We start from the raw sequence: 11,356 nt of genomic DNA, 5'->3' as shown, positions 1-11,356 counted from the left end.
TAAGTATGGTTGTATGACATAAGCGCCAAAGATTCAAAAAGAACATATCATTAACGAAAAAATTAATATTTAATATATTTTGTATAAATATTTAAAAATATTTAAGATTGTCAATAATCGATAAGATATAAAATACATAAAAATAAATTAAAATAAATATAGTTATGATAAATTGGTTGATTTTTTAATCTAACTTTTTTCACTTTTTTGGTACACAGGTACTAAAGATTTTGGCACTTTCATATGATATGATTTTTTTTATCTTATCTCCTTTTGGCGCATATGTCTTTCACCGCTAAATACATATTTCCAGAACTTGGGTAACGACTGAGTATCCAAGTACACCTCGGGGACTTTATATGATATGTTTATATAATATATATTTCCTTTTATCATATCAAACACTAATGTTGTATAATTACACATAAAAGTCTTTTGTAACCAAGAATCTGAGCATAAATCTTTATTGAACTTTATAATACCTATTGCATTTCTCACGTAGGTATATATTGTTCAATAAATTTTGAATTAATTTGACGCAACAAAAATTTGAAGTATTTTGATAGCCAGTAGTGTACTTTCAGTTTTAAATGGGGTTAGATAGGGATTAGAAAGAAAAGTACTTTTAAACGATGGTTCTTTAACCGCGATATAATGACTTTGTACATGTCTCGTATCACTTTGTTATCGACCGACAGTTATTCTAGCTTCAACTCGCATTAAATCTTCAATATTATAAATAATTGGGATTGCTTTGTCGTGACGCGACATAGCGGTGATACGAATATATATTTATACATTGGTGTATATGTGTAGATGCTATACATCAATCATGTTGCCGAGTGATGATTTATTAAGGTTTTTGTTTATGTTTTATAAGTTTCGGAACGCATTTTCGATTTTTTTTATTCATTGCGTTTTTATAATTCATAATGTCGTTAAACATATGTTATTTTTTTTTCAACCGTTTTAGCGAGAAGTAATTAGCTGTCACATATGGAACTGCAACGACCCCACACACGCTTATTACGTTTCTTCGTGTTTGTCGATTATCGGATTTATCGTGGTACGAGTGTACATACATATGTGTGCGTGTGTTATACACAACCTGTATTATAAATATATAATGTAAGGTATATGCCCTCGGGGGTATACTGTACACCGCGTTGTAGTTCAGTAGCGTGCACATGCAGTGCGGAATTGATTGACGTCGGGTGATTTGGTGGGTATATACGCGTAAGATATTCGGTGGATTACGGTGTCAAAGGCCGTTTTGTAATAAAATTTTCCGTAGTGAAAAGATGCGAATTCGACCGGGCGAGGGCCGCACGAGCAAAATAAAAATACGATAGTATAACGACACACGTGTGCACGTAAATATATTTATATACATATCGATACGGATGACGTGACTTGTGGTGGTATTGGAAGGGATGAATGAAAAAAAAAATAAAAAAAATATACATACATCGGCTACGTCGTGGTGGGTATATATATATATATATATATATATATAATTAACGTGATGCGGAGGAAGGGGAGGGATAAAAAAATAATAATTGAAATGAAATAAATCTCGACGTTTGTCATCGTTTGTGTAGATGTATACTTATTTTTCACTTGTCAATCATAACGGGGCGTGGCGGCGTTTTCGATCAGGGTCGGAGTAACTCGGCCTGAGAGCTTGGGTGCCACGCACGGACTGATTGAATATTCAATAAGACGCGTGAATTAACATAACCTGACAATAAATATTTTTCGTCATTCTCTCGTTTCGGTATTGATCGAAAGCATCCCCCGCGTGTTAGATTTTTTTTTTCGACCCAATCAATAAAATGTGTAAATCATGTGCACGAGTATTATATACTCACCACGAACTACCTTTAAACGGATTTGATTTTAATTACGTGCCAAAAGTATAACGGCTTAGACGTATCATTGCCCGAAAACCGATTTCATTGCGTGACAAAGAATTTGAAAAACATTCACAGATCGATGTTCATCGTGCTGGATTCGGGTTTTTTTTCGAAATCCTTATACCATTTCCACAGAAATCAATAGACGTTCCCTGTTACCTCACATTTTTTGAGATTTGACAGTGCAGTAAATCAACAAAGCGTATCCAAATATTTAATGTGGAAACATAGACGTAAGAAAGTCGACCAGCTTAAAATAATTATATCACGAACAAATTTTCCTATAAGCAATTTGTTTGGTATATCACGAATTCGGATCTCTTTGTGACCGCGACGTGACTACGTACATATATTTAGTTTGTTGACACACATACATCACGTATAATATTACTGAGATGATTTTGTTTAGAACGTCATTGAACGCGAAGAAATTTGTCATGCCTCTATTTGTATAGACGGAGCCAGTGGTACAACCCTTTGCTCAAAGGTTGATTTATTACGTCGCTTGTGAGTGTATACGGGAAATACGATGTTGTTGGTGTTGCCTGGAGCGAAAACGACGAGACGGTTTGGCGAATTAAATGTTTTGGTCTTTTCACTTTCATGACGTGGCGAAACTTATGTATTAGATAATATTCGCTTTGAAGACATTGGCAAACGAGGCGAACTATTACCGGTTTGTTGCACGTTATTATTTAAATTAGTCGACGAAGTCTTTGCGACCCATATTCAAGTGGAAACCGAAACTACCACAATTAATTCACGTAATTAACAAAACTGATTTTCGTTATTCTAACGTTTAAATATAAAGGTAAAATATAAAATAAAAAACCCCAAAACTGATAACAGAGCTATGGACATACTGAGCATGAGGTCATATTGTAACGTTATAGCCGGATTGAATCGAAAAGTTATATTATTATAATATTATTACTATTATACATTATATATTAATAATAATCATCATCAACTCAAGACCTAGCGCGAGTGAATTTTTATTTCTCTGTGGGTACACGTAACGCTGTGAGTTTTTAAACATTTTTCCAAAATGCAAATCGTCACATTTTTATTATTATAGATTTTTGGGTTCTGAGTGAAACGAGGAATATATTGATTTTACCAAGATATTCTTTTTATTTAATTTTTTTTTATCCGTGTAAACGATCGGAAGGTCAGCTCTGTCATCAAAATCTTAAAAGATTTCTGATAAAAAATGTTGTCTAGTTGGTACTTTGAAAGGAGTTATTTTATGAATTTCCCAATAGTTTTCTTAGTAAAAAACTGATGAAAACATTTTTTTCTCTTATTTTAGACAACTTACAATCAGTATTTGAAAGAAAAAAATACAATAAGTAAATATGAGGACTTTGTACAAAAATAAATATTTACAGTAGTAGAGTAACTTGATGAGACAGACTATCCATTGATAGAATCCTTCAGAGCATAATAATTAATATTAGTTAAAGAGGTATCTAACCATGGAAGTGTCCATGGAGATAAGTGTAAATAGTGTGGGTTGTTGTAGTTTTGTAGAAATTAGATATAGTTAAAGTGTGGAACGTTTTTGCGTGTCATCCTTATGCAGAGGTCATACTAATCTTTTCTGTATCTTTCAAAAAGTTAAAAATAGATAAATGCAAAATTTACAGCAAAACGGCTTTCGACAAAATTAAATTTTTAAATTCTTTTAAAAATATTGATGGTATAATTTTGATTTAATAAAAAGTTCATTATACATAAATACTACAGTATAAAAAAAAAAAAATAAAAAAAATACGATAACTGATAGTTAAATTTTGACAAAACGATATAAATCACGAAAATCTTTGTAACCAAGAATTCATAAATTTTTAAATTTTTATACTCAAGGTTTGAAAATTGTATAAGTTATATTTTATATACTTTTCTTTGCAGTAAAAAAAAAAAAAAAAAAATTAAGATACTGAAGATTTACAAAAATGAGTTATAAGCTTTGCAAAATGAAATGTTAACAAAATAAGATATTTCAACAAATTTTCATTAAACAATATTAGATGTTTAGTTAAAGATATTTCATAATTTAAATTTATCTTAATGAAGTTTATATTGCTTATGAACACTTAAAATTTTTGTTTTTTTTCAAAATTGTAGGTGCTTTGTTAGATTCAACTTACGTTATTAAAAAATTTGATTTTCATACTATATAAACTGTTCTACCTGTAATATCTTTAAATTAAAAAAAAGTAAAAAAAAAGTGTTGATGGTGATGTACTGGAGTGAAATATGTATAGAATGATTTTGATGGAATATGATGTGAGTTATTTACTTTTATTTTTATTTAAAGAAGTTTAACATTCAGAATTCAAAATTTTCAAGAATAGATTAGTGCAACAGAGTAGTTTTGGAAGCAAAATAAAATAGTACTTACTTGGTTCGTCGTCGGTTTTCGGTTTTCGGTTATCGGACACTTATGACTATTACAAGAATAGCGTGAGGTTGAAATGAAGTGAAACCAATACAGGATTTGATGAGCCAATACTGAATACTTTTTCTCTAATACAGAATCTGTGTACAGAAATTGTAATTGCGTTGCACTAAAGTCTGTGTGAACATACTGAAGATAGAGCTTAGAGCTTCTTAATTTAAACGGTTAAAAAACGGGATGGGTGATAGTCGGTGTATATGCAATCACGAAATAAAGAGTTCCTTGAAGGTTTAGTGGACGTGTTATGTGAAAGAACATAGTAGAATAGTTTTTTGATGACTAAAGGTAATCTCATCCGAGGTTTGACCTATTTATGATGACAATGATGTAACATTAGATTTGGAACTTCTTATTTGATTTGTTTTCTAAAAAAGCAATTATTCATTAATTTCTAAAATGTGAAAATCTCGAATGATTTACGTCATTATATACCCGACCTATTTCGCTCAAAGTCATTTGTTCGAAAGTAGTGATACAGCAACATCATTCACCTATTCCAATGGCGCAATTAGAACTGTAGGGCTCCCATTATAAGGTAATCTTGGAACCCTATAACTATTTAACTATAGTAAATTTTTTTTTCAATACTAACTACTTATTACTCAATTCATTCGCTTTGAAAATTCCCTTCAAGCTTAGGCCTATTATAGGGCTTTTTTTGAGTCATGGTGCCCCAATGTTAGACATCACCATCCATCCTGATTGTTGCGCCACTTACTCGTACCTTTATCTCAGTGATGCCCAATATTTCTTCCTCGGCGGGCCACCAAACATAAAAATACGAATAATGTCAATATTAATCTAATAATATAATTTTGTTATACATAACAGGTATATAACATACATATAGGTACATATTGTACTTGTTTTAATATATTTTATTGATTATTGAAAAGATAAGAGATTGAGGGACACGATTCAAGTACACATTAATTTTATCGGTATGCTCTTTTGAGTACCCGGGTCATTCCGATATTGAATTGTGAAATTTCTAATTGAAAACGTCGAAAGATAAAATTTATAAATTAATAGAAAATCGTATTTTTTAATAATTTTACTTCTTTTAAATATTTTGTTCTATTTTAAAATGTTTTTAATAATAAAATACATAAGCCACATAAAATACTTTCGCGCGTCGCGGGTTGGACACCACTGATGTGTCTGGTCTGACAGTGGAATCTCACTCGACTTAGAAGTCTATTTTTGTAGGTGTGAAACCATAGCTCAACTTTTTATTATTATTATATTCGCATTTTTGCTGCTATAAGATAAACTATTATTTATTTTAATTTGCAATATTAGTAGTCAAAGACCAATTTTTTTATTTTTACACGTGTGCGAAAATCTCCACGATTATTTTTAAAATTATTTTTGAATTTTATTTTTATATAACATAATTTATGTGAGATCTTGTTATTTATAAATAGGTAAGTAGTTTGCACTTCAGTCCATTCGAGTTTTTACAATTGTTCTACATTATTTTATGTATTTGTCACATCATTATTTATTTATATCGTTGAGTCAAAGGGCTAATTTATTATTTATTGTTGTATTGATGTGAGTTAGGTACGTTTCATGTCTACTAAATTAATTTTGTATTAGCAATATATAGTTACCAATTTCTATACGTTTACCATTATTCTATATCCATCGATATAGTGAATAATATATATATTTTTTTTTGTTGCTGGTATGATTTAAACATTCAATTATGAACCCTCCTAATAATTATCCTTTTTTTTTGGTTTCATCAATTCTCGATTCATGTGATTGTATACATTAAAGTGCTTACATTTTGTATATATTTATAAACATACTATGTTAAATATTACATACCTACTTAAAGGGAATTTGATTTAGTATTATAATTAAATAATTTTTAATCCAAGCTTGATTAGCATATTCAATATATTTATTTATTGTTTTGCATTTTAAATTCAAAAATGTTTACAGTTTTTCATTATATATTTTTATCAACAAAAAAGATAAAATATAATTAAACTTATTTTTATTTTATTTTTTTAAATTATTTTTTCTTTTTTTCATCGAGATATGGTATTTAAATCAAAGACCAAAGGGGTATACAATGGAAATAATGGATGAACGTCAGATGTAGATAAGGTAGTTAGAAATGATTTTTCATTTTAAATTAAAGAAAATAAGAAAGGACTTATTTTATAAAGTGCAGACTAATCAAAGGGGATGCGTTTAAAGTCACAAATGGCTTACTGTTGATAAAGTGATACGACGTATAAAGGAGCTTAGTGATAATTTGTGAAGATAAAATAGGAGATTATAACGATTTACTTCAAGGTGTCGTGTAGAGGTGACGACTTAGTGTCTTGAATAGATGATAGTGATGAATTCAGAAAAAAGTATGACGATAGAGATCAAGAAATGCGAAGACAGAAAAGTATTGTCAAATTAGGCCATTTTATCTATCTTATTAAAACTATGTGTACATGTTAATCTATACTACATAAGAATAATATTTATTTAGATTCTTGTTGACGTGGTTTCCGTTTATCAGGGGTATCAATTTACCTTTTATTTTTTTCTAATTTCGACGATAAATATTAATACAATTCAAAAGATTATTTTTACGAAAAGGTATAGGAATAGTAGCATAAAAAAATAACAGGATGACAAAATACGAATCCCAGTTATTTTTGGGTTGAATGTAATTCATACAAATTGATACGTTGATAATATTGGTGATTTATATTTTATATTTAACTAACACAATAAATTATATTTTTACATGGTAACTTTTCATATGGTACATTCATTAAAAGCGTTTCAGTATTAATCTAAAGTTATAACAACATCTTATAATAATATCTTAAAAATACAGGGGAAAAAATACAAATTGTATGTTTTGTCCGAGCTGCACACAAAAAATAAAATAAAAATACAACAATAATAATAATAATAATAAAAATAAAAATTACAGTGTAAATCCACCAACATAGTGCATTCGGCGAAATATATTCATATTGAAAATTAACCTCATATTATCATGTACGACGATCTTATTATACTTGAAATATTACTATATCGCGAACCAAGATGTTGTGTTAATAACGAACAATTGTTTGTAAAATAGAAAATAAATATTATTGACACTAAGTCAAAGCGAATAGTATATTGACGATAAAGGGTTGTTAAATGTTTACAGTATTCGGTTGGGCACACAATTCATTGTATTATATTATACAGCAGTTTTTAAAATGTATAACTCAAGTCTGTATATACACATAAATTTCGTTCAAAATTATCTCAAAAATACAGTCTATGTAATAGATACGATATTAAATATATATATATTTAGTAGATAAAGGTACTTAATGTATAAACGGCAAAAATAATCAATTTTATGTGTTATGTAAGTTACGTTTATTTTTTGTTGCTCGAATTTAATAATTTTTTCAAACAAAATCTCGAATACTTGTGTATATATATGTAATAAAAATATTTTATTATTTTTTTATCGTACAGATTTTATAACAATTTAGATGATTCTTATGCTTGTAGAATGTTATTAAAAAAATAGCTGTCGACTTTAAAAGGAATTTCAAATGTATAAAAAAAATATTTTCCGGTACATGAAATCATTTCTACAATCGATTATTTCTAAAACAGATAGTTCTTGTAATTAAAGTAAATTCTTTTATAAATGTGCCCTAGCTCAAATGAGCTCCGAATGTAAACCTCATAACAAAAAAAAAAAAGCTTGTAATGCATTTAAACTTTAAACATTCGTACAATAAAAATTATCATTAAGTCTTTTAAAATGTAAACAGACGTATGTAAGATGATTTATTTTTATTATTAAAACGACATTTTTTTTTTTAAAAAGTATAAAATTAAAAATCTGTTTGATAAAAAACAATAAAAATAAATCTTATATAAAACAGAAATACTTCAAATTCGATTGAAAAAATTGAAAAAAAAATTCTTAATTAAAATTAATTTAATTTAAATTAAAAATCTTAAAAAAGATCTTAAAATAAATATTTTTGTTACGGATAAACGTAGAAGTTGGGTAAATCGCGCATTATTTAACATTAATTCCACGCTTGGTAGGAAAGTTTGAAAAAAATGACAGAAAATATAATATGTGATATATATTACGAAAATACACAGTTAAGCTTACCTGTAAATAATAAACTACACTAAATCTGTTGCAAATTGCAAACTGCAACATTAAAATACTTGTATCTATCTGAAAATCATTGTTCAACGGTATCAATGTGTCCAAATTATTTGAAATAAATTAGATGCATTCAAGGGTTAATGATTTCGTTTCCGTACCAGAGGCGCAGAAGTGACATAATTGGTTTACGTGATTCGTTTATCATACGCATAATAAATCATCAAACGAGTAGGTACAGTTGCCCAACTACTACCGTATTTGACGTGTTTGCTGAAATATTTAACGGAGAAGCTAATACCCCCAAGACTCGAGTAACCGAAATTGGAATCGGTTCTTATAAGAGAACATAGTTGAAGGAACAAAGGGCAGTAGTATATTATTATTCATAATGGTACTTTAGGAAAGCTAGCAAGAGTATTAAAAAAAAAAAAAAAATACATTTTCCATCATCATTTAAATTAGATTATTTACTAATTTTCCAGTGGTTACTTGATATTTTTTTCATTCAAAGGAATTGCGTGAACTAACCCAAACGGTTACCCAAATGGTTTCAACATTTACCCGTAACATGATGTATTATATATATGTATAAGTTATATAATATGTACACATATATTTCCACTCGTTGTATCGTGACGAACAACTAATTCAGGGATATTAAGACTAATGAAAAATAATTGCCAACATCAGTTATAATCTTAAGTATAATATAATGACTAGAATGTATTTGTTATTATTATTATCGTTCTTATACGTGTCGATACTACGTGATGCAAAAAATTATGATTATATTTAATACAATAGTTGTATAAAACTAAAGTACCATATTTTTATAAGGAGGTAAACGTTAAGAAGAAAAATGTAAACAAGCTATAAGTTTTTTTTTTTATCAATAATATGATATTGTTTCAGAATAATTATACAATTCAAAACAACGAGTGATCTCAATTTCTTATCAATCTAAATTCCATCAAAACAGTTTTTAAAAAAGATAACATATTATTCATCATTTTATTAATCATTAATCGATTACAATTAAAATTAATTAAAATTACCGATCATGTTCAATCTTAATTGTAAGTATCTAAAATTTTATAGTTACACGTAAGAATATTAATTAAAACATGTAAACTATATTTTTTACAGCAACCGTTTATAGAAGAATTAACATTACGTTGCATGTTAATTTATTGTATGCTATAGAACTGTGCCTAATACAATAATCTTAACTAAATTCTACTTATAAATGTATACTAATGATCATCTGAAGTAGTTTTAAAGTTTCAAGCATTTTTTTTTTTTTTTTTTTTTATGGTGATTATTAAATAACTTTGGGTTTGAAAAAATATTCATCAATACAAATTTAAATCGGAAATTAAAATAAGGTGTAAGTGTACATAAAATGGGTCTAAAATAATTATAATTCTTGTTTAACATTAAATAAAGTTTCTAATTTAACTTATTTTACGAACTGTGAAACTATGTTGAAAAAAGATCAATTGCATTCATCTTTGAACTCTATAACTACTTTAATTTCACTCATCCAGGTGCAACAAACGTCAATAACATTAAAATTATTATTCCTGAACTAATCTAGAAAATAATTGTTGTCGTTATTAAGGAATACCGAAGTACAATAAACGTCTATCCTAACTGGTGTATTTTAGTTATGTTTCTGTTCTATTACCATACCCGATTATTATTCAATCGCAAATACCCTTTCCAATATCTACACTGTTTGTACAAGCGAATTGCCACACTATTATAGCCATTCGACTAGATAATAATATATTTACACACTCGTAATTTTTGTTTTATAACAATTATGAAAAGTATGCTTATAGAATACGTAATGTTGTAGATAATTATCTCACATGAACTGTCCATGAATAATAGTTACACATTTTGCGATATCCTATGGTATGCAGATCAGAAAATGTAAAAGACGATATTCGAACGTTTGATCGCATTAAAAACTATTAAGTAAAAAAAAAAAAAACGAATCGAGTATACAAAATTAAAACGGATTCATATTGAAATTCGTTGGTGAGCTTGACGCAAAACGGAAATGCGAAACGAGCGCGAGAAAAAATAAATAATGCGCGGTAACGATTAAAAAATAAATAAATAAATAAATAAAAGTAAAAAAAAACAGAAACGAACCAAATGATTACCTTTGATCCCTCGAACGGTTCGGCGTCGACCGACCGCATATAACGTACCGATGAAATATCGTACGCAGGATGGGGTAACGGACAGAGAGTGGTTTCGTTGGAACGGGATCGGAGGGATCGTAGGATCACGCGGACAGCCGCGTGAGCCGGGTGAGCTCGTGTGTGGCGCAGCTGCTGTCATCGTTGCTGGAGGACAGGCTGCTGTAGGCGGGTGACGTTTCGTCCTCGTAGTCCTGGAGCAAGCCGGATGTGACGGTCGCACTGCCGCCATCACCACCACCGTTCTTCCGGTTATCGTCGATGAACAGCGTGACGGTGGACGAGGACAGCTTGTGCACCATCAGGTTCTTGTGCACCGGCGTTTCCGGTTCGGATGCGTACGACGACGACTCGTTCTCTTCGGACATGGCGCGCGTGATCAGAATCCGTGGCGACCGGGGTGAGTCGCGCAGTATCCTGCGCACGAACGCGCTCTGATTGCAGGACGCGGAGGTCGCGAACCGGCAGTCCACGCCCGCGGACGACGAGTAGCACCGCCTGATGGAGCCGTTATCCAGGCCGGCGGCCGCGGCGTCCGCGCAATAGTGGCCGAAGTTGAGCGCGTTGGCCGATCCGGCGGCCTGGCGCCGGAGCAGCTGGTGCTCGT

General features: G+C 30.1%; 1 protein-coding gene and 1 non-coding gene across 2 annotated transcripts in view; both read right to left on the bottom strand.

Moving 5' to 3' along the window:
* Positions 1–3,456: 3,456 nt before the first annotated feature.
* On the bottom strand, positions 3,457–3,563 carry LOC112687543. Its single transcript, XR_003148993.1, has one exon. It is a non-coding gene; the product is annotated as a U6 spliceosomal RNA (small nuclear RNA).
* A 6,034-nt stretch (positions 3,564–9,597) lies between these two features.
* LOC112687534 (5-hydroxytryptamine receptor 1D-like) overlaps positions 9,598–11,356 on the bottom strand; it is a 165,784-nt gene continuing 164,025 nt past the window's right edge. The window contains exon 8 of the mRNA XM_025560278.1: positions 9,598–11,351. Within this exon, the coding sequence (XP_025416063.1) occupies positions 10,836–11,351 (516 nt within the window). The 3' untranslated portion in view covers positions 9,598–10,835. The remainder of the gene's footprint in view (positions 11,352–11,356) is intronic.

This window comes from Sipha flava, unplaced genomic scaffold, assembly GCF_003268045.1.
Source record: "Sipha flava isolate LNK unplaced genomic scaffold, YSA_version1 356_pilon_pilon, whole genome shotgun sequence".
Lineage (NCBI taxonomy): Eukaryota > Metazoa > Arthropoda > Insecta > Hemiptera > Aphididae > Sipha > Sipha flava.
Note: the sequence above shows the minus strand (reverse complement) of the source record. Positions and strands in the feature narration are given on the sequence as shown.